At 37.2% G+C, this 25,280-nt stretch overlaps 1 protein-coding gene across 7 annotated transcripts in view; it reads right to left on the minus strand.

The window, feature by feature from the left end:
- Positions 1-25,280, minus strand: part of LOC104611138 (zinc ion binding protein) — a 103,466-nt gene that overhangs the window by 33,386 nt on the left and 44,800 nt on the right. For all 7 annotated transcript variants that reach the window (XR_016082343.1, XM_088897552.1, XM_019200066.2 and 4 more), the window contains 7 exons: positions 23,456-23,512; positions 19,612-19,671; positions 18,512-18,619; positions 15,901-16,043; positions 6,276-6,354; positions 1,855-1,917; positions 1,548-1,678 (listed from right to left, as the gene is read on the minus strand). Coding sequence is in view for 6 of the 7 variants with exons in the window: in XM_088897552.1 (XP_088753678.1) it covers positions 1,548-1,678; positions 1,855-1,917; positions 6,276-6,354; positions 15,901-16,043; positions 18,512-18,619; positions 19,612-19,671; positions 23,456-23,512 (641 nt within the window). In the remaining variant the exon portion in view is untranslated. The remainder of the gene's footprint in view (positions 1-1,547; positions 1,679-1,854; positions 1,918-6,275; positions 6,355-15,900; positions 16,044-18,511; positions 18,620-19,611; positions 19,672-23,455; positions 23,513-25,280) is intronic.

The following is a 25,280-nucleotide window of genomic DNA, read 5'->3' on the forward strand; positions in this document are numbered from 1 at the left end:
TCAACATGAAAACCAAGCACCTGATTACTAGTAGAAGCTTCTCCAATTTCTGGTATTGTAGCATGAGGATCCGGACTAGAACTAAAATGGAAAACTGAAAATGACCCACAAGATCAACTGAATATTGATCAACTCATTAAGCAACTTCAATCGGAACCTGCCAAGCAACCAAACTTGGTCCTTCACACTGGCCCTCCACATCATCTTCCCCTGTGCCATCTCCTAAAGCACACTTCCCCAATCAATGCACAGCATGGCCATCTTCCACCAGGTTGACGTTCTTCAGTCCCTGCTTCAAATTCTATCTACCTTGTTATTACCCAAATCCAATCTTCACTTGAAGACTTCGATCGAGACAAAAACCAGCTCTTCTTCCCTTATTCAAGATACCTGGAGTCTTGGAACTTTTTTTGGACACCCTAAAAAGCCCTTCTTTTTATAACCCCCCAATTTACCCCAACAATCAATGATCCTTGTCTTTTTCTTAGAAAAGTGGGACCCACTCAAACACCTTTCCCCACTCGAATCTGCAATTACCAACTCCCTTCCCATATTCAAACCATTCTTTCCTGACCCCTCGACTTCACCTTGCACAAGTTCCGAACCAAAAGACTTAACCCCCTTGATCCAACCCTCAATCCCTCATCTCCTCTCTAATAACTCCACTTCCCAAAAATCTTCAGAAAGACCCACCCAAATCAACTTAAAAAATGCCACCCATTCCCAAAACACCCTTATCTTCACTCCGATCCTTTGACTTCCTCTAAACTGAACAAAGAACTTTTCATCTTCCTTTCTCGCCCAAGCACCACTGACTCAACATTTTCGGACCAAGATCCTAGTAAATGGAGTGTCTTATCCCCATTTTCCAAATCTGTTTGTGTTAGTCTAATAGATAGTTGGATTATTTGGCTTTGCAGTCTCCTATATGATTTACAAACTGGCACCACTTCACTGCCTTCTCTCCATGTAGACAACACAAGTGCTATCCAAATTGCCAACAATCAGTATTAAATAAGAGCATTTGAACACATTGAAGTAGACTACCATTTCATTTGTAATTTAATTCTCTCCCTTACATAACTTAATAGTCCTAGTTAGCAGATATTTCACTAAAGCTATGACTTGTGCTCACTATGAGTTGTTGACAAACTAGGAATTGTCTCCAAAGCCTCAGCCTGAGGGAGAGCATACAATAAGTGGGGTAGATGCACTATAGTATGGTACATCACGTTGTAGCATGAACAAAGTTATTCTTTTATTCTTTTGCTATTTTCTGTTTGGTCCTCTTCAATTATATGTATGTAAGTTTGCATCACTTATCAAGTATAAATAGGCTCTTTAAAGGTGAGGGTTGACTCACTGTCACCCTGTATATTTTATTAATAATTTATGATAAGTTTTCACTTACTACTACCATAGTTTAACCAGATACACAAATGAATATATAAGCATCCGCAAAAGCATACTAAAGAAACAGAAACAGCCTAATTACCTTCACATCAGGACTTGAACATACTATAGATGATACTAGTAAAGGTACTTACTTTGCATGAGGTTCACTTGAATAGCGCATCATTGCAGGAATCAATCTCCTTGGATTTAGGTTGCTTGTGTTCATCCAGCATTCAACAGTTTCATATGCATCAAGCATGATTAGATCTGGAGCAAACTTGTACTACAAAATCATACAAGTTATTGTGGTTTTTAAGTAGGTGAATATACTCAATGAGGAAGATGAGGAAGAAGATGAAAACTTGCAAGAAACCATTATAATGGATAACCAAAAATTAATACATAAATTAGGCTGAAAAGGGAAATAAACACTTCAATTCATCTAGTGTATATCTGTACCTGTAGATCTATAGGAACAGCAGGTTTTTGTAGAACTTCCAATGCCTTCTTGGCTTCTCCTTGCTAAATTCAATACCAGAGAGAAATAGGAATCAGTTCAAAAGCTTTACTTCCCATTGAAACTGTACTGTCTCTGCTGCAGTATTTGGAAAAACTACAAATGAACTTAGGAAAAGCTCCAATAGGTGATAAAATGACAGAAGGTAGACTAAGATGGTTTGGTAACATGCTTAGAAGAGCATCAAAAGCACCCTAACAACAAGTGAACTGTTGCAGGTTGAAGGGGCTAGAAGGGCTAGGGGTAGACCAAAAGGGGCATGGGTTGAGTTCATGAGAAATGGTTTAAGTGCTTATAATTTAACAATGGATATGACATTAAACAGAACGGAATGGAAAAACAGTATTCATGTAGCTGAATCCATATAGTTGGGATAAGGCTTAGATAATGATGATGATGTCTTTATTGCAGTATTTACTTCTTGTTAAGAATATGCCAAGTTTATGCATAACGGTATTTAGACACAATCATTTTTTTGATAAATTATTAAGACACTATCGTTAGCTTCCATTATAGGTATTGTTCACAATAAATCTGATATAAATCAGTTAATCATGTTATCCAAAAATAAGTAAAAACAGTCATCATATTCTTGTTATCCAACATATGTGAGGTGTTTTATTTTTCCGGAAACTATGGAGTTGTACATTATCAGTTTTTCTTTTCTGTTTTGTGCTGGTAAAAAAAAATCAGATGACAAATGTCAAATGTTTATGAGAAGCTTCGACAGAGCTATTAGCCTATTATCAGTGTATGGTGAATATAAAATAGGACAGAGTTGTTATGAAAGAAAAAATGTGCAAATTCAAAGATAAAAGAGAAAAAATATAACTTCTGTCGATGCTAAGAATTAATGTAAGTATTAAATCATCAATAGCAACATAAACATAATCATGCTGAAGGTAGTCAATGGAAAACAATTGGAAATTTTTAACCAATGTTAAGAGCCTCTAGACTTGAATTCAGGTATTCTCTAAATTTAAAGTTCATAAACTAAATAGGTATTTCACAAGTCCAGTTGTCATGCTTATGACATGATGAATTGGAAAGGATATACTAAATGCCCAAGTAATCTATAGACTCTGCAACTCGGGTTGAGATGAATATCATGGAGTCAAGGTAACCTATAGACTCTGCAACTTCAGATGGACATCCTAGAGTCATATGGAATTATGATCATTAGACTGTGAATGCAAAAGCTCTTTTTTTTTTCTTTTCATTTTTTCTTGTCAGGATACTTGGAAGAAAATAGGCATTGGACGGAGTTATGGCCAAAACAAATGGAAATAGGAGGTTGGAACATCCCTCTCCTATAAAGAGAAAAGGTCTGAACCTTATCACTAGTTCACTACCTAAACAATACCAATGTTTTAAAGTGCAGAGGCGTGACGTGAGGCGTTCCACTACCTAGAGGATCAGAACACAAGAGGTGTAAGCCTCCTTAAGAGGAGGGAGCTAGGAGGAGGAAGGGGAGGAGGATGAAGAGGAAGGGGGGATCTCACTTTTTCTTTATTTAATAAAAATCTTTTATATTAAGAAGAATAAAGATGCATAACATTAGTTGAAAGGAAGGGGCGCACCTCCAGGCATACGCCTCCCACGCCTTTTAAAACATTGAACAATACCATAAAAATATACTTATTATAAAACAAGGTTAAAGAAAAGAAAAGTTTTGATACTACATGTAAATCCCTCCTCACTCTGAAACTAACAAAGACCATCAACAATATCATCTGTCAACTTGCATGCAACAGAATGACATGTTCATGGATTCTAAAACGGATTTGATCTCTTGGGTTATGTTGAACAGTTTCAAGATTCCCTACTTAAACCCTAAAAGCCAACAACTAAAGATCTGCAGCTCATTCTATGGTGACTTCCACACTAAAAGAGAAGCACCAAGGTCTTGACTTTGATGGAATATGAGTCGATAGGATCCGTAAATGCAGAGACTGCCACACCAGTGTAGCCACAGAAGTCTCCCCCAATACCAGATAACCCGTAGTAAGCATCTCAAGTTATGCTAGGCTTTTCTACAAGAAAAAAGACTACCAATCAAATAGATTGATGGTCAAAAAGCTAGAATATAAATTCGGAAAAAAAAACTCAAAATTACTAATCCAAATTACCCAAAATTATGAATTTACCACTGGTTCAAGATTATTAGAAAATCTTGATATCTTCTTCTGTGGTTTATTTCCTTGTTAATTTCCTATCTTGTTTCTATCACCAATTGACAAGAAGATAGTAGCAGGGGGAGGAGATAAAACATACAAACAAGAATGAAAAGGGGTTAGCAGATAGATAGGGGTGCAAATAAGTTACTCAGTCTGAAGCATTTACACTGCATTGGGCTTCGGCCCTTGGGTCGGGTCCATTCAAAAGTTAAGAAACACCCAACCAGGCCTGCCCAGATTGCACCCCTAGTGGTAGAAGATTCAATGTCAAGGACTAAATGATTTCTAGAAAGGTGATTTTTGTTTCTTCTCAGAAAAATAAAGCATGGATGGGAAGGAGATGAGGATGAGATCAAATTGCCATTACAAACTCAAGTTGGAGGTGATACAGAGGTTTTTTTTATAAGGAACAAAGATAAGAGTGTTGAGAAGAAGGGAAAGAGTTTTCTCAAGATAGAGAAGAGGAGGCTACAACTCATCCAGTGGCAAGTCTCATGACATAGTCATATTGAAGAGAATCAAATAATGACCCTCATCAGATTATTGATTGGAAATGAGGAAAGCAGGATAGAAGGTTTAGTACTAATTCCATTGGAGAAAGAAAGAAATGAGGTGTGATGTAGATGGTTTTCATCAATCCTTGACCAAATCCTGGAAAAGAAGGCAAAGAGAAAGATGGATACGGATCCGATCATTTTGGATTCAGATGATCCATTTATATAGTTGGATCAGAAGTGAATTTTATAATATATAAGTTGAAAAGTAATTAGTTTTTTCTAAACTTCTTAACTTTTCAATGATATTAAAGATAAGAAAGCAGACCCAGATTCAATCTAAGTAATAGGACCAAGTCAACAGGTTTTTGTAAAATAGTGGCTTGAAGGTTGACCCAAACCAGTATTGTGACAATGCCACTCAGCTACTGGTCTGAGTGGCTGGGTTAACAACAGGTTGAAAATTCTGAATTAGACTACGGAGGGGTTTTATTCAAAGCAGGAGTTGCCTAGACAAGCAAGATGTGTGTTGTTTGACAATCTACTTATGTTGCCTAGGCTTAGAGTTGGTTAATTTTCTTTAGCATGAAGTAGTTATCTTATAAGCTTCTTTCATGCCTTGTATAGCTTTTCAGAGGGGTAAGGTTTTTATGCCCCCCCCCCTCATATAGGTTTTGGTTATATATTAATAAAATTTTCAGTGGCCACCCGTCCACAGGGAGTAAAGTTCGGGGATAAAAAAAATCAAGAGAGGTTAATGTTGCTGGTTTTTGAACTGAAATTTGGATATAATGAAGCTTAGTGTAGAAGAGACCCACCAAATATCAAGCTAATTAGAATATAGGAGGCTTTCATCAAGGTAGGTTAATGTTGCTGGGTTTCTTGGACTGTCAACAGTTGGTCACAAGTTCAAAGTAAAACGTTTGACTAATAGGCCCTACATCTAGGTCCACCTCAAGATAGAGTGTTTTTGGTTTGAATCTCATGTTAATTGGATCAGTAGTTAGTTATAGTAATTCTTTCAGTTCAGGAAAATTATAGTCAGTTTTGTCTTTTTCCATGCTTCTAATATTTGTGTGTTGGATTGCATTTTCTGATTACATTAAGGAGTCAAAGTTTAATGGTGCTAATCCATTATCTTAAGGTGAATCACAACCAGAAGCAAATGGGGTTACATTTAAATATGGGGCTACTCCTAAAATTGCAGTGAGAGGCAAGATGAATGGAATTGTCAAGAAAGTAACAAAAGTGGTATTTGGCAACGCAGTGGAGAATAAAAATATTTCGGACATCACAAGTTGGTTAAAAGAGTTCTACTCAAATTAGTAGAGTGGCAATCCAAAGAGATGTTGAATGTGGTCTGGTTGAAGAGGTCTTCTAAAAGGTTGGTACAGAAATGCCAGGGCAAATGAAAAACCAGACTAGTAATAGAAATCATAATGAGGCTATTTAAGTATCAAGAAAATGGTACAGTGATATGAAGGGGAAGGATGTTGGAGGAAAGGGGGAACATAGACGAAAAGATTGATTTGAGGTTAGAAAGGTAGGTGGTTTTGAAATTAAAGAATGAATGTAAAGCAGAAAGAACAACAATTTCGATAAGATTCTTCACATGATCCTCATTTGTAAAATTTTCTTATGCAAATATTATCAAAACATAAGAATGTATTTGTAAATAAGTATATACAGCACCTTAATGTAATGGTGAACCACAATCTCATAGTGCTCCTTAAGTCCAGCGAAGTAAACCAGCTCATCCACCCTACCATAACTGCAAAGGATAGAACAGAAAAAATGATACTAGTATATTTTTCATTATCTAAAGAAAGTAAAATCTGAACCCACATATTTGAGAAATTAATATTTGAGTAGTGATGTTACCATTCTGATGCATCATAAGTAGCAAAATTGGAAAAACAAAAAGGATAAGTTACTTATCAAGGACCAAATAGAAAGAAAAGGCACAGTGTGGAGCAATGCTACAGTTATTAGTTCACTCATCGTGTTCATTGTTCTCTCTATCCTTCTCCACTGTTCTCTCTATCTCTTGAGGCTAATGATAAATAACATGGTATTTTGGAGTTATCCATAATAGAACTCATTAAATCTTCTTCTCTTTATATTCTTTTCTTTCTTTGTTCCAGATTCTAAACTCCTAGAGATTAACTCCATCTGGCTGGACTAAAAGGACATATAATATTTCTATTTTTTCCTTGGTGACTCATAAAACCAAGATCTATTCTCTTGGGTGGTATAGTGACTCCTCTGTTGTGGAGAAGTAATGTGCTTCAGGCAGTAATTACGTTTTTCAGACTGTTGTGGTTTACATGTGATGCAGATGCGTAAGCAAGGAAGAATTCACAAGGTAATGAACCAATTTTCCAATTCCTACATCAGTTTCAGAATTTTTAGGTGATAGTATATTTGCATTGTTTGAGTTTTTTAATTTATTTTCTAGTTGTAGTTGTCTTAAGAATAAGGTTTTAAGTTCCAGAAATTTACTCTTATTTCAAAATTACTAGTTATGTTAACATTCAGACTTTTATTGATAGTAATTCTTGTAATTAGTTTTTATAGTAAAATTATACTAATTTTACTAATTTCTGGTGTCTTTATATTAAGTTAATTTTAGCAGGATTAGGAATGAGTGATAAAAATTGTTTTACGAGTTAGAATCTTTATTTAAGTTTCAAAGCCATTTGAAGTTGATTTGGGTTATGTTGCCTAGTCTAAATTGGAGTCTTTTAAGGGATATCCGAGTTCATATTTTGAGCCTATAAATAGATCACCATAATTGCAATTTAGGAAGGATTAATTTGATGAAATAAAGTTTGTTTTAGTGAATTATGCTGGTTGCAGGAATCTCTGAGGCAGGAGGAGCATGTCATGTAACCCTGCTAGTTGTGGGTTCCTAGGGAGGCCAAGTTAGCTATTCAGCATTGCTTCTTATTTTCTTGTTATTGTCCTAGTATTTTATCTTTAAGTTGAGTCATGTGAGTCACTTGGGGGGGGGGGGGGGTATTTTTGTCAAAGTGTGTGTTAGGGCGTCACTTTGCTTAAGGGCAGCTATTATAAGCCTCATATCATGTTTGTAAAAGGATCTTTTGACTGTTTTGAAACTCTATAGACTTGTTCTATCCACAAATGTGGTGATTTCAGCCCGAAAAATGGGGTGTTCTTTGTTCCAGCTTTAATTTTACTGTTTCACCTCAACATTTTATCACTCCTAGTTGCTGTTTCTACCGGTTTTTACATTTTGCTGCATCTCTCTCCCTATCCTTCTTCCAAGTGATCTATCTCTTTGCCATTTACCATAACAACAAGAGTTCTTCCCTTTCTTTACAATTTCTTGTTCATTCCTTGGTAGATAGAAAGATGTCCACTTGCTTCTTCATTCTTGATCATCTATAGCACCTCCTTCACTTCATAAAGCCCATGACCAGACTTGAAATTTGTACAAACTCTACACTGTCCTAAATCAACATGTGATGAAGCAGTAACATTGTTTCCAAGTAGCTAACTTGGAGAATCTATCTACCTCTAAGTCCCTAAAGGTACTAGTCCTCGGATTACCTTCTAAGGGCAGGCCAAGATATCCACTAGCCCATTGGGACATTGAGCAACCTAGAGTAGAAGCAACTCTCTCTATCTCATCCCTGTCCATGTTAATTCCTGCTATGCAACTCCCACTTGGATTGGAAGTAATTGTTCTAACAGCCAAAGATGTTCTGGACAATTACAAAGGGTTAGTATGCACTCAAGTAGGCATGTAATTGATAGCATGTGACTGCACCAAAAATCCATTTGTTAGGTTTCATGTCAACTGGTTTTCTGGTGGCAGCAATGTTTTCTACATTCATGGTGAATGAAAGGATATAATTGCTTTGTGATTGTTTCATTCATCAGCATTTATAGTTGTTTAGCTGCCTGCAGTTGGTGGAGCTGTTGGTAGAGTGGCTGGTTTTTTATTCCTCTTCTGGTTTCTTTTTGGACTAACATACAGTTGCTGATGATACAACCATATCTGGGGCCTCTAGAACTCAACCTATGGTTGGTAACATCATTGAGAACCAAAATGTACACATATTCATCACTCGCTGAATGGCCCATCTTAGAATGTGGGATTAAAAACAGGCCTTTTGTATCTTGAGAACCAAAATGTACACATATCCATCACTCGCTGAATGGCCTATCTTAGAATGTGGGATTAAAAACAGGCCTTTTGAGTATCTTGGGATCCTTTGGGTAGGAACCCAAGAATGGAAGGGTTTTGGAAGCCAGAGGTGTAGAGGTTTTCTGATAAACTGGCTATGTGGAAAAGTAACTACATTTCTCTGGGTGGAAGGATAACTCTAATTAAATCCACAATGGCCATCTTACCTATTTACTTTTTCTCTATCTTCCACATACCAATGAAAGTGGCTAGGATATTAGAGAAACACACGAGGGGTTTTATTTGGAACCTCCCACTAATAATAAGATATAGTTGAATTTTGATGTGAGTTCTTCAGGTAACTCAGGCCCAGTAGGTAATGGAGATGTGTTTAGAGACTCTTTAGGCAAGGTGTAGCATTGCATTCAGGCCCAGTTGGCATTGGAGGCTCTCTGAAATCTGAGCTAATGGAACTACTACAATGTTTACAACTAGCAAAGCAAGATGGGATCCAATAAGTGGAGGTTGAAGGGGACTCAAAAGTACTTATATCATGGGCAAAGCATAACTCTCTAGGTGTTTGGGTGCATAGGCACATCTAAAGGGAAATAAATAGCCTACCTAAGGAAATGGGAATTGACTTCAAATGGGGTAGGACTGCAAATGGGATGATAGACTCCTAGCAAAGCAAGGGGTTTATAGACAACAACTATTTTGGGCAAAGTTTCAAATGGTTTTTTCTGTTTTTTAAATGGGTTGTTGGAATTTCTCCAACAAATGAATGTATTTGTTTATGATTTAGTTAACATGAATTTCTCCAACATATGAATGTATTTTTTTAAATAGGTGGTGGGGAAACTGAAGATTTTAAAATAGCACCAAAATATAACACTTTCAAGAAAAAATAGCATTCCTAGAAATGCAAATACGACAAAGATGAGGATCATATCAAAGCTGTACCGGAAAAAAAATGCACATGGCAGATTGAATAGATAGATTGGTATTTTGATGAAGTGAAAGATGAATAGATTAGACAAAACCGAAGAAATGAAGATTAGAATAAGTGGGAGGATGGTGATAGTGACATTGAAATAGAAAGGCATTACACATCATAGGACAAGGAAGGCAGTTAGTAGGATATACGAAGGTAGAGACAGCTTCAACTGAAAATGGAAACCGGTTCAAAGAGTCCCACGAAAGAGTCCAAGTTATCTCCAAGATGCCAGTTCTTTTGTTCTGCAACACCATTTTGTTGCGAAGTTGCAACATAAGAATGATTGGATAAAATGCTATGAGAATTAAGTAACTGTTGCAATTCACATCCATATATTCTCCCCCAGAACCACATTGTAAAACCTTGATAGCAAAAGATTGTTTTTCATCATTTCACCTAACCAAGAGGCTTTTCATAAGAAGAGACAAATCACCGACCAAATTCTGATAGCCAATGAATGTATGGAGAAAATGAAAAGAACAAGAAAAAAATGTTTATTTGCAAGTTAGATTTGGAGAAAGCATATGATTTGGAGGACTGGTCATTGTGGGAGGTGATGAAAAACTTTGGTTTTGGGGAAGGTGGTGCATGTGGATTATGAGTTGTCTTAGGACTTGTCATTCTGTGTTGGTGGATTTTTTCCCTGTCCTATGAGGGATTAGACGGGGGGGGGGGGGGGGGGGTGGGGGGGGGGCTGATGTGGACATAAAATCAAGATGTATGCAACACTTCAAGTGTACGACAATAAGCACAACAATACCAAACCGAAAACAACAAAAAGAAGTTGGATTCCTAGGGATTTCAGATCTGAACCTGAAATAGAACTTCTCCCAGAACAGTTTTATTACAGTAATAATTGTGTCAAGCTGGCCTATAGTGCGGACACATAGCAATAGAGGGATTGGAAGCATAATTGTCAAGGGGACGCCTAGGAAGGTGCCTAGGCGACAAGGTGTCCTTTGAGGCTCGCCTCGCCTAATCGCCAAGCAGTTTTCTACTTCCTACTATAAAATACTTTTTATTCATTCTTTTTTGAGATTATAATTATAAAAATAGACATTATTAAACTAAAATAATCATTTTGTGTTTATATACTAATTTCTTTTTATTATTTTCTTATTTATTAGGGTTTAATCAACACAAACATTGCTAAATGCTGTATTGAACCCTCAAAGACTTGAAAACCTGAACCAATAAGTAAGGAAGAACTTAAAATTTTATCTAATCAGCACATTTTCCTCTTCCATATATTCTTCTTCTACTTCTTTTTCTTTTTTTTTTTTATCAGTAACAGAAAACTTTCCTTAAATTAGAAAAAAGGTTAAAATACAAAGGTGGGGGAGGTAAACCCTCTTACCCCCCCCCCAACAGGAAAATTACATACTAGCCCAAAACAATTGGCTTCTTCCCACCCCCTGTTTGGCCAAAGCATCTGCAAATGAATTAGCACATCTTTTAACCCACCGGACACACATCCATTCCTAGGGTTAGCCACTTGAAATGCCTTTTTTCATTAATGTATGCCCATAGCCCATCGTTTGCCTTCTCTATCTAGTCATTTACCACTCGTGAATCTCCTTCGATAATCAACTTATTTATACTCAACTCCTTAGCCCTTTTTACCCCCTCCAAGAGGGCCTGAATTTCTGCTCTGAAAGAATGTCCAACTCCAATTGGTCCTGAAAAAAGAGATATAACTGAACCTGCCTCTGTTCTGAACACACCACCAACCCCTGATGGCCCTGGGTTTCCTTCACTGCTCCCATCAAAGTTGAGTTTGATAAAGCCTTCCATCAGAGGGAGCCACATCAGATGGACATTGATTCTACTAGGAGCCGAGACTGCTAGTATTAATCTCTTACTTTCAACTCTTTAAGCTTATGCTGAAATTTCATAACCTCCCACTTATCACTAGTATTAATCTCCATCCACCAGTCCTTTACCTTTTCTCTAAACCCTTGGTGACTAAGCCACATGTTCTCAAACCGAAACGGGCCTGGGCCATTTCCTCTTAACTCAATCTTGGATAAAGAGAAAGGCCAGTGATCAGAGGTTAACCTAGGTAAAACTATTGAGACCAACCCTCCCCAATGGGCTTCCCAATCCATTGTAAACAAGAATCTATCGAGCTTAGAGCAAATTAGGTTTGATTGAATATTAGACCAAGTGAAGTTACTACTCACAAGGGGCAACTCCTTCAATTCACAATTGTTTATGAATTCATTAAACTTCCTCATACTTGTGGTTTCCCTTTGTCTCATCTTATTGGACTCCTCAACAAATCCTATCACATTGAAGTCCCCTCCAATACACCATGGTCAATCCCACAATCCCTGTATTCAAGTTCTTCCCACATTTTATTCCTCTCCCTATGCCCATTAGGTCCGTAAATGCATGTTAACACCCATTCAAAACCATCCTCTTCATTTCGAAATTTAAGAGACATTGTAAACTTCCCCATCAATTCCCCTTTTCCCAACATGTTCTTCTTCCATAGTACCACCATACCACCTGAGGAACCCCATGACAGTGACATTTCCCAACCTATGCCCCAAGACCTCCATATACTTCTGGCCCATTTGTCATCAAATGTCGAAAGCTTAGTCTCTTGCAACAAAACAACATCCGGCTTCTCCTTCTTCAACAAATCCTTTATTATAGCTCTCTTCCTCGTGCTCCCTAAACCTCAAACATTCCAACTGATAATTTTCATCAAGTCACTTTAATTTTATATCCCTTACCTCAGCCCCTTGAATTACTTGCCCCCTCTTCTCCTACCCTTCCTCTCACCGAACTCTCTATCTCCCTCAACATCAAGCTTTAACCTCTCCACCTCACTCATCTTCCTTTTTCTCACCTTCACCTCAGTTTTCTTGGTCCTTAAGTAGGTTTTTGGTCAATAGGATTCTTCACCTTACAACCCAATTTCTCCACAATATTTTCTGTCCTGTCTTCTTCCTTTTTGTCAGCCATCAAAACTTCCACCCTATTCATATCTTCCTTATTCTCTATGTATTTATTTTCCTCTAGCTCCTTCCCCATCATTTCTCCCAAATGTTGTTCAGTTAAACCCCAAATTCTTTCTCCCATCTCTTTATCAACTATAGTCTGATCCCCAATTTTAGTGTTAATCTCTTTTGCATCCACGACTGGCGGCAAATAAAGAGGTTGGGAACCTGGAGAATTGGCAAGAGACAGCAAATCCACATTAGTACCCAAAAACAAATTTGTTGCCATACCTAGGGGGGAAGAGAACGGAAAATTTGTTTCCTTTCCTATCACAAGAAGAGGAGGATCATGGTCTTTAATAGGATGGACCTACTGGGAACCAAATTCCTAGAAGGAATTCTCCTGCGATAATCTTCTTGAGCTCTGCGTCTTATCCCTTCCTAGCAAACCTTTATTAAGCCTTTGGTGATCATTAACAGTCTCATTACCGCTACCCTGCTTTGAAATTCTAATTGGAAATGAATCTTCTAAATTTGTAGCAGTGTTTTCTAGCCACCCATTCAAGCAAACTTGGACCTCAAACAAACTATCACTAGATCTTCTATTTCCTTCCCATGCCAAAAGATGGGAAGTGGAAAAAATCGGTGAAACATGGGAAGTGGAAAAAACCGGCTCCGTTGTCTCACCACCAAACAGATGATAGAAGTTGAGATCTTCTATTTACCCTATATCTGTTTATGACTCGACGCTACAGGAATAGACTCTTCCTCGTCTTCAGAGTCGTCTTCCTCTAACACGTCAATGTCAACCCAACCTCCTTCCACTAGTTCCTTTTCCTCTGACATGGTTTTGGTGTACCTTGGGTTAAGTCGATGAGAAGGGACTTTCAACTTGCCATTTCCATCCTTTCTTTGTATAGGAACCCAATGCATAGAGGAACATGAACCAAACTTAGCCGCACTAGAAGCCCTGTTTTGCTTTGTTAAAGGTGATGATAGACCCAAACTTTTGTCCCCTGTAGCAATCGTTTTACTTCCTCCCACGTAACTATTTAATGAGTCACATGGCCCAGAATCCCACTCTGACCTCTTCAATGGGTCGGATCTAGCCACCTCTTGTGTAACCGAAACTCTTGTTGGTCCACAACCCGGATCCGACCTATGTCCAAACTAAACCACTTCTGCGAAAGATTTTTTCTTCACTCCTTTCGGGGCTAATTCAATTTTATTTGAAAAATTACTTAATCTTGTTGCCCCCTTTTATTGATCAGCCAAAAGAGACTGTTCCCCTACCCCTTTCGTCATTTCTTCTCTTTCCTCCATTCTCCTAATGCCACTTGGGAACCACCTTTCCAGCTCATCATCTTCTTCCAGCTCTCGACACCCCTGCCATAGCGTCACTTCGACTGTCGCTGCAAACCACAATCGCCACCATCCACCTTTCACCAAAAGCTCGCATGACCGAGGAATTAAATGTGGCTTCACCCCGGAAATCCTCATCTTCACGGCAAACAAGTTATCGAAGTTGTTGCCTTCAATTTTGCCTCCTAGAGTTGTTGCATCCAACACTTCCACCTTCCAGAGATTAAACGGTAGGCCTGCCACCTTCACAACTACTCTTTGGTCGTTGATTTCTATTTCGTTACATGACATATTCCACCGCTCAAGCAGTGGCAAACCTTCCCCTGTTTTAAGCACTTCCAATTCCATCTTCTCATCTCCGACGTCTAGTATAGCCTTGTTTTTGCAGAAAGGAAGTAACGCAGTCAATGCTTTGATGTGAAGCTCTTTCTTCACTGTCTCTAGAACCCCCTGCCAGTCATTCACCTTTTTCTAAAGAGTAATAACATATCTATTGGTCCAGATTCCTTTCTCTACCTCCATCGCAAGTTTGGTTGTAAATTGTGAGCTCACGACTACTATAGAGATATTTTCTTTTTCGATAGGGTCTGGGATACAAGTTTCGACAGTTTGGCCTTGTTCTTCCACCCCCTGCTATTCTTGCCTTCTAGAAAGCATAACATTTGTTTCCTTCCTCCCCCTGCTATTCTTGCCTTCTAGAAAGCATAACATTTGTTTCCTTCCTCCTTGAAACTCTTCTATAACTGTAACGAACCACACCTCCTGGTTCCATTTGAGGATTGCTTCATATTTCTGGTCCAAGGACAACATCGAACTTCACTAATAGTATAGCTCCATCAACGAAACCTTGTAGCCATTGCATGGCTTCTCCAATCAGGAAAACCGTAGCCGTTCTTCTTCTTCTTCTTCTACCAATATTTTTTATTTCCTTCTTTTCCTATAACAAAAATAAGGGCTCAGCCCCTATATTTTTTGAATTTTATTTTCCTACTTCCTTTTCTTCTCATGAATATGTTGATTTTCTATACTTTAATATGAAATTTATACTTTTCTTATGAAAATCATGAATAATTATTAAAGAATTATGGTTATGGTACCTAGGGAACTACACTAGGATCTATGTTTTTAACATAAAAAAATCCATCGCCTAGGCGACTAGGCGACAAGGCGCCCCAGTCGCCTAGCCTCGCCTTGGCACCTTGAAAACTATGACTGGAAGGCACCAAATGAATTGACTCCTCAAAACTCAAACTTTTAATACTTGAGAACCCAAGCTGGAGCTGAGCTATAGCTCAAATAACAGAGAATGAAAAAATGACCCCACAGAAACAACCCCCCTTCTCTTTTACAAGACTCAATGACATGCTGGAGAAACCAACTAAAATATTTAAACATAAGCCCCTACAATAGTTGGGCCAAGGTGGGAACTTTAGTTGTTTAACTTTCATTCTTCTTCAATAAAATAATAAACCAAGAACCATAATGGGAAGGGGCTATTAGCCCTCCCTTACAGTAATGCCCTTATTTTCTGTTCTAAGATTTAGAATTTCCAAAACCTACTATACCTAATCCTCACATGAAAAAAGGATTTCTTTTCTTTGCAATTCATTACTACACATTTGCAGCAGCAAAGATGCTATTATTATTTGTCTATTCTTGATTTTCAAGAGTTGGTTACTATTTGCTCCCACTTTGTACGCTGCAACCATAGTGTTCTTTCTTTTAAGAAATCCCATTGAATAAAGGTTCAATTTCTTCCTCTCCGCTACTATTTTCTCTTATTTTGTAGACTGCATTGGTGTTATATGTAAAGGCTCAAGACAGAAACAGGTCGCTAGTATGAGCTACACATGTGATTACCTTTCTAGTAGTCTCATTGTTGTTGCCTCGTCCAACACATCCTTGCAATCACTGAGGAAAGCACGAAACTCCCTAATGATAGTTTGGTATTCTGAAGTTCGATTTTCGGTAGCTGTGTCATCTTCCAACAATAGTCTATTGATCTAAAGAAAGAAAATAGGCAACCCAGAAGAAATTTCAGCATCAAGGACAATCTCTCTCTTAAGAAAAATATTAGAGAGGCTATGTAAAGCTGAGATAAAAAAAATCCAATATAGGTATTTTTTATCCATTCTAAAACAAAATGCTACCATCACGAACCAATATTCTTTTGGTGAAAATAAACTAAATGTATGAATTCTTTGTTACATTCACTGATTGAGAACCGTGTTCTACTGCAAAGTAACAGTAAGAAAAGGAAAGCATGATAAGTATAAACTTTTTTTTTCAGGGGGGGGGCGGGTAATACAGATGAGAGCCAAAGGAATTATCTTTAAATGAAATGATCAACAGAAATTTTAGGAATTGAGATAACATCAATTTTGCCTTTTCTCTAATTCATTTATGAGCCAACACATAGAAGAGGATTCAGAGGTGAGCAGAATATAGAAACCTCCAATTCATCTCTTTTCATAACCAAAACCATATTGGACATCATCTAATCCAAGAAAGACCGGCATATAAATTTTCCCTTTCACATATCCATTACAAAACAACTCCTTCTTTCTATCCTTAGACTTTCTACACTGTAATTCACAATGAGAATTTGAAAAATAATTTGCCTTCCCTTCACAAAAGCCTCCTTATAGCAATAATTTGCCTTCCCTCAATGTGAAAATGCCCTGCTTTTTGGGAATAAATGCTATAAATGTGGCATTTTCTCCTTTATTAAATTTTCCATATCATGAAATTTATCAAAAACATCTATTAAAGCTCCTTTAATTGTTTCTCATCATTATTGGTGGAACACATGGAAAAATCATCCATGCTTAGGGCTTTGGTTATTCTTAAGAGGTGCAACTAGAGTGAGGTTGGGTTAGGAGTGTTTTAATTTTTCAATGGGCCTGAATCCCAACCCAAACCCAATTTATTTGAAATTATTCAAGTCAGGCAACCAGGCTTGCAGCCCTAATTATTCTGCTCCACTTACCTCCTTTTGTTAAACAGTCTTTCTAACCATAGTTTCAATATAGATGGACATTTTGCCATACAGAAATGGGAAAATTTTGCAGAGATTCCACTAATTTTGCCAAGATATTTAGGAAACCTAAAGAAATTAGGGAAAATTACTAAAAACATGGAAGCTGTTCATGAAAGATGGTTGTTGGAAGAAGAATAGTTGAACATTTAAGACTGAAAAACTGTAGCAAACAATTGTATATATCAAAGAAGGAAGGATTAAGAGACTTGAAAAGGTATCACTCAATCTGTCTCCATCTTTTATTCTGTATACATGACATTGACTTGCTATTTTGATTTCTTTCTTTTTTGTAACTATATGTTTTGACTAAATTGAGAATCCTCTTTTTCATTTTTGTATCCCCCCCTATTCAAATTATAGTGACTCAGTAACCAAAAATGTTCAATGATTTTAACAAAATCCCCATTTGTTCTTTCAGAAAAAGATTTCTAAAAATGTTCAATAATGTTAACAAAATATAATAAAATTTTGACAATACTCTAAAATTTGGAACTTAGATGTTTGATTTATCAATGAAATTTGAAATATTCCTGATATATCAACAATATTGGAGACATAAGGCAAAAGGATTCTTAGAATTTTTCGTATTGTCCTTATCAGAATTGAGAGGTTTCACCAAATCTTGCCAATATTGTGAACCATGTTTCTAACCAATCAACCAGCCTATGAGAAATATGGCTCCATTCAAGTTCAGTAACACATCTATAATGTTAACTGGTCGCACAATTTTTTAAGTCATTCACAAAAGACCTTAGCAATCTCCACCATATTCTCCTCTTGAACAACCAATGAAAGTAGGTGTGAGCTGAAAAAAATTAAAAGTAGACTCCTGTTAAAAAGTCTTCCATAGCCACCAGGCCCACAACTTTTTTTTTTAATAAATGATGAGGATTTTATAAAAAATAATAAAGGAGTTACAAAAACCACAATTAAACAGAGGCGTGAGATGCAGCCCCTGTTACATGAACTGAATTACAATTGAGCCACAAACAATTCAGACTTATGCACCCCCTGTTTTATAAAAAAAAAATCAGCTAACCCATTTGCTGACTGCCTGTCCCATTGAATAATGGTTATCATATCCCTAATTAGCCATTTAAATCTTTTCATAAAATCCCTATATTTCCAAACCACAGTTTCTGGTTCCTTCATCCACCCTAATACCAATTTGTGAAACTGGAATTACAATAAATATGTAAATACATATTTTCCCATATCATGGATTTAGCAATGATATAAAAAGAATCTTCCAGGGGGAAACAAGATTGACTTATTACACAATGGTTATCATATCTCTAATAGAGCAGATCATCATACATTTTTTGCTTATGAAAACCTTTTTATAAATATTGGGGCTGTAAACTGTAAATTCCCTGTTTACAGCCCTTATCTCTTCTCATAAAAATGTCTAAAACAGACAAAGAAGAAGACCTTGTCCAAGTATAACTCAGTAGCCCATGTGGAAATCATCGTTACTTGGCATTTATCATCCTTAGTAAGATTATCAAGCTTCCGGAGTAAGAAAGTCCTCAGAGCATCCTTCAAGGAAAACAAACAAGACAAGAATGAACATTGGAAAAAAAAGTAATAAAAAGGTTGAAGTTGTGAACCAAAGCAGGGTACTACATGCATACAGATTTTACTATTTCATTATATGATAATCCAACCATATAAATCAAAAGCCCTAAATCTGCAATAATAAGAATATGCACTTAAATATGGAAACCAGACACCAGACATCTATGTTGGATTCAATGTACCTATTTTAGGTACTATCAGTTCTAAAGACAAATGCCTTGATAAATTTCAAAATGATAGTTGGGGTCTACATTGGGTAATGGCCTTTTCGATGGAACAGGAAAGACACACATGAAATGTTAAAAAAAAATCAAATGGGTAATTTACAAATAATGAACAAATGAAAGAAACAATTCTAGAAGAAACTACTATTTTATTCTAGAATGACAATTAGGTTAAAGCAACTCGTGCTTGAATTTGAACCAAATAGAGAACATCAGTTTTTCTCTAGCAAAAAAAAATACTTTGATAAATGGAAAAATGAAAAAAACAAAACCTTCAAAAGCTACACTTATAAACTCCAGATGGTCCAAAAGAGGCATCAATGGACAGGCCAACAGCAAACCATACAGGTAGCTTTGGTTCAAAGCATACCTGGTACTATGATTAGACTGACTCATGAAAGTGAGACTTCATAGAATGCCATACACAGAAAACAAGAAATTTGCTGCTACTTCAGATGTCATTCCAGTTCCAATTTAGACACTCGAGAACATTAAAACGGATTCACTAAAAACTTGCAAATTTCAGATTCCATTTATCAATTGGATATTCCTATAATACTTCTAGCAAAGCTGTTTAACAATAGCTAATTGCTCTGCCTAAAATTTGATAACTTCTTTTATAGGATCCTCTAGAAGCAAGAGATAATGATCAATTTTTCTATGTCTATACCAAAATAATAGCAAACATCATTGGCTAAACATAAAAGAAGCAAAGAACACAATACATACCTGTTCCCCAACACCAATAAACTTCAATGTGATCTCTTCAAACGATAATATGTAATTGATCTGAAAAATGGACAAGAAATGAGAATCAGTACTCATCATCTAAGAAGTTTTCCATTGTAGGTTGAAGTCCATGTCACTCCAAAATGGTAGTAGTTAGAAAATAAGCCCTATGTTTAGCATTTAACAATATATACAAAAGTAGAGAAGCAACTTCATTTTAAGTATATCTGTAGAATCTTTGGATCATAATGACCAGGGGTATCTAATTTTTTACTGTATTCATCTAAGATGCCTATTGTTCTTTCACTCCAAATCATGGTGCTGTCCTTTCTCTTCTGTTTCATCTTCCCTTTTATTCATTACTTCTTACTGTTTACTTGTTCTATACATATAAGTTAAACATGAAATCTGGTTTACATCACAGCATATAAGTTCTTACTATTTATTGAAGATTTTTTGAAGTTTTCTTTTGGACAGTTTTTTCATGCACAGAAATTACCCTAGACATCTATCTTCCACAAAAACCAGAAAAAAATAAACAGAGTTTGATTGTTCAAGAGATCAAAGAAGGTTGGCACCATGTTAGATCTTAACCTCTGGCATACTTTTTAAACTACTGAATCAAAGGAGATTCTGAGGTGTAGGGAGAAAGTAGCTTCTTCTTCTAAGGTTTTATTTTAACACTGACCCAATATTTTGATCTCTATTGCTGCAACCAAGTCTGGTGAATTCTTTTAGGGTTTTTGGATGAGCCCAAAAAGAAAAGAGGGAAGAAGAATAAAGAAAGGAAAAAAAAAAAAAGAGAAATGTGAAAACATTCTAAATTTGTATGTTTTTTGTAGTAGGATCCCAAATTATTGTTTTTGGGTTGATTTGTTGATAGTTTAGGTCCAGGGGTATTTGCGTCATTTTCATAATTCGGATTTTGGTCAGGGGAAGTTGGGTGAACATCTATTGGGTTTTGGTCTCTTAGGTTATCTTTTGGGGGCTTGTTTGTAGTTAGTTTTGTTCTCAAGGAATTGTTTGTGAAGGGGGAACATTCTAGGGGCTTATGTGTAAATATATTAGTTGGCTTCTCTATCAAGGCATCGAGTCCTGTAAAAGAGAAAGGGGCTGTTTCTGTGGGGATCTTTCTCTGGTTCTTTATCTCTTGTTTGAGTTGTAGCTCAGCCCCAACTAGGGATTTCATGTATTAGGAGCTTGGGTTTTGAGGAGTTGACCTATTTTGGTGCCTTCCAATCCCTCTATCTTTGTGCATCCACGCGAGAGGCCAACTAGACGATGCATTTAGTAGAACTGTAGAATATTTCACTTGGTGACTACAATTTCTACTAATGTTGTGGGATTCAGCTAAATCAAAGAACAATACCAAGATGACCTTTATTTTGACCCTATTTGTCAAAGCTATGCCAGGAGGTGACAAGGATATTTGAGCCAAGTTTGTGTAGAATGATGATTACCAATTCATGGACAATAGGTTATGTATTCCATCAAGGTCTTTAAGAATATTACTCATTGTCGGTTTATACTGCAAGGGACATTTTGACCACAAGACACTTGAAATAGTCTCCAACAGATACTTTTGGTCAGGGCAACAAAAGGATGTGTTCTACTATGTTAATAGGTGTCACAAGTGCCAAACATCTAAGGAACAACATCAAAATACAGGTTTGTATCTTCCCTTCCCATACCAAAAGCACCGTAGACTGATATTATTATGGATTTTGTGTTAAGGAGTTTAGTAGGAAACTACTTGAAGCAATGGGATCTTATCCTATCACAAGCTGGGTTTTCCTTCAATGATTCAATTAACAACTCTACAGGGAAGAATCCTTTTGAGGTTGTGTATGGTCAGTCACCTAAAGGTGCTGTTGATCTATTCCTATAATAGGGTTGCGACAAGTGAGTGATGATGTCAAGGCTTTAGCAGAATCCATACAAGAGATTCAAGAAAATGTTCAACCGAAGTTGAAAGAAAACAACCCAAGGTATAAAGGGTTTCATGAGGGCGACCTAGTCATGGTTTATTTGTGTCCTGAAAAAGATTGGCCCATGTCAAGTGTTGAGAAAGTTTGGGGACAATGCATACAAAATTGAACTACCAGCTGGTTTGTTCATTTCACCCATTTTTAATGTAGCAGACCTCTATGATTAACATGGAGGTCTAGAACCAACAACAAAGGTTGATCAAGGACAGGCACAAAGGGCCAACGGTTCTAATAACCAACACTGGAAATGGAGCCTATTTTAGGTTCTTAGTCAAGTGGAAAGGGAAAACAACAATTGAGAACTCTTGGACTAGTGAAGAGTTTATGAAGCTAGATGGAGACATGTGCAAGGCTGCTAAAATTGCTGCTCGCATGGGGTCGAGCTCTTGGTTAGCTTTGTTGACAGCTTGGATCCAAGGGTATTTTTGTCATTTTCATAAATCAAATTCTGATCAGGGACATGTGGGTGAACATCTATTGGGTTTTGGTCTCCTAGGCCTTTTTAGAAATTGTTTGTGAAGGGGGAACATTCTAAGGGATTAAGTGTAAATACTTTAGTTGGCTTCTCCAGCAAGCCATTGAGTCTTATAAAAGAGAAAGGGGCTGTTTTTGTAGGGGGAACATTCTCCCTTGTTTGAACTTAGCTCAGCCCCAACTAGGGCTTTCAAGTATTGAGAGCTTGGGTTTTGAGGAGTCAACCCATTTTGGCGCTTTCCAATCCCTCTATCACTCAATGTCTGTGTGAGAGGCCAACTTGACGCAGCATTGCTATATATACTTGGAAATGGTTCACAGAGAGGACCTTTGACCATTTCCAAGCTTGAAAGGAATGAATAGATCAAAGTCAACTTGATTTTTATGAGTTATGACACCTTTGCAGATACTATGACCGTACAAGGTTGAAGGCAGCCTAGAGAACCAGTCCCTCCCATCATAACCATACTTGCTCTAATCTTCTTCCAAAGCTCATTCTTCTTAGTTCTGAAATGCCACAACCACTTGCTCAAGAGGGCTTTATTTAGCTGCTTTAGGGGTCTAATTCCCAAGCCCCCTCTGTCTTTTGCCAAATAAAACTTTTTCTCTTCATGGAATCCATCGCACAAGAAGTCACGTCAAAGCTTCTCAAGGAGATTGATAACTGAGGTAGGAGCCAAAATAAAGAAAATAAATATACTGGAAGATTTGAAGAGTGCTTCGGATTAGAGTTACTTTCCCACCTTTTTAAGTGTCGCTTTTCCAAACAGCAAGCTTTCACTAGAATCCCTCAATCACCAAATTCCAGATTTCATTTTATTATATGCCCCACTATGTGTGTTTGATCTTTTCTGTCATAAATAAGAGATTCTAGCTATTGCTTGAATTTATTGAGTTCTCTTATCACTAAGGCAACATACCAGGCAGTTCCTAAATGATTATACACCATTCAACACAATAATAAGATAAATAAATATATAATATGCACATTATTACTCCCAAGCTTTTTTAGTAAGGAATGCATTAAACATGATTACTTATCAACTAGTATCATCAATTTCAATTTCACAAACCACTTAAAGACAGAGATACAGAGAGCCTTGTAACATCTGACAGAATTTGATTACCAATGTAAGCAAAGTATACAAGCTAATCTCTTGTTAATAAGAAATGACCATAGTATAATGGTTGAACTACTTTACATTAAATAGCAAGTGGTGCAAAACACTACAAGAAACATACAGGGCTCTTACAAGTTAACCAAGAGGTTGTTAATAATTAACATAAATAATGGAACAGAAGCTCAATATCTTAATGTAAAAAATGAATGTTTTGAAGCCTAATGCATGAACATAATTAAACTAAAAAAGTGAAGTACTCACTTTTGCAAAAAATGATGCTGCTCTAACAAAGTCTTTTGAGGAGAAAGCAGTTTCAGCCTGTAACAGAAATCATATTTATCATACACTGCCAAAAGACCACATAAAGTGTACAAATAACATATTAAGGTGGGACTTTGGACAACCGAGTTATGAATGATAACCAAGAAATCAAGGTGGGACTTTGGACTTTATATGCCCTTTAAACATTGAGAATGTGCACTTGGCTATAGGGTATTGTTGTCTTTTCCTATTATTTGTATTTTGCATCCTTATAGGGACATATGACTGTAATTTCTGACTTAATATATAATGAAATATTCTGGGTGTGAACAGTAACACCCTATTCTCTCCCATAACTCTTCTTCTTCTTCCAAACTCCCAAACTCAAGAAGTCTTGGACTAGGTTCCTCTACCAACTCCCAAACTCAAGAAGACCTGCTGATGTCAGACCACCACCGGATGATGTCAGCAGTCCATACAAGTACCGGCAGCAACCCTTGAATCTGATATACTCTGATGCGACCTGATTTTAGGGTTATTGTGGTATGGTTCTTATCTTCATCTGATGTGTCTATGATTTTTCCCAAATTGTACGATCAAAAATTGAAGAAAAATACTGGTTCGATGTTTGGATTTTTTCTTCCTTGTCTAAGTTCGACGCATGCTTGAAACTTGTTGGTTTTGGTTTATTTGGCATCGCTAAAGGTATGGGAGGTGGTTCCAAATCCTTATAACCTCTAATCTTTCTACGGGAGGTCTTTTTTCCTTACTATATTGCCGCCAGTACATTATTGTTTCATGTTGATATTGGTATCTTTCTGTGAAATTACCCCTTAAACTGGACACTTATGAGACTCGTGTTAGTTTAGAATGTTTTCAACCATTGGATAGACTTGGGGAGTTTATCCTACCAAGGCAGACACTGATGTGCTACCAAAGAAGTTGGGAAAGCTTGTCTCAACTTTTAGGGTTAGACCCAAAGCACATGCAGTGTGTGTTTGGTTGAAACACTGAACCTGAACCCTTTTCCAATTATGCCCTGGACCTTGGAGATTGATGGGCAAAATTGAAAAGTTACACAACCCCTAGACTTGATTATGGTACTACACTAGGTGTTGGATTGGGTCGTCTTTGATATGCCAATCAGTGAGATCCACTGAGGGTCAAAACCCAGGCATGTTGGGGCAGTTTGAGAATTCATCTAAGTGGGTGATCATAGTGATAGGATCGGCCCCTTTGTTGGACAAAGTGAATGATAGGGCTTACAGTCTCTCTGATGGAAACCTGAACTGTCGGTAGTGAATTTCAACTATGTTTGAGATTTGGTTTTGCAAAACATATTCGTATGATCTATATATTATGGGCCGAGAGGTTAAGTGTAAGAGACCATTAAGAGTTGATTACCTGATAGGCTTTATCTTACTTAAGTCCATTATCCTCGGGTCTTCATAGGATGGTTGAATTTAATGATCATTAAGTCTAAATGTTGGGCCCATATTGAGCCCATAGTGATGTGCTCAGGGGTTCATTGCGTTTAGTAGTGAATTCGGCCAAGCCTTTTCACAAAGGCTAGGTCGAACCCAAGTGGACTTATGTGAGGTCATTGTGGGGTCCCACGCCATACAAATCAAGCCTGCATTAGCCAAATAACACCCTTGGGTCGTAAGCCTTATAGCTAATGAGCCTAAGGCCCATAATTAATAAGATTAAGCTGTCACATGACAATTTGTCATGTTCTCTGGGTCGAATCTGGGTTTGGAAATGGGTATGGAGCACCCATCCTCTTAAGAGGATAACGCTTATCTCTTAATAGAGTCCAGATCCA

Source organism: Nelumbo nucifera, chromosome 2 (assembly GCF_055504915.1).
Source record: "Nelumbo nucifera cultivar China Antique chromosome 2, China Antique-T2T, whole genome shotgun sequence".
Taxonomy (NCBI): domain Eukaryota; kingdom Viridiplantae; phylum Streptophyta; class Magnoliopsida; order Proteales; family Nelumbonaceae; genus Nelumbo; species Nelumbo nucifera.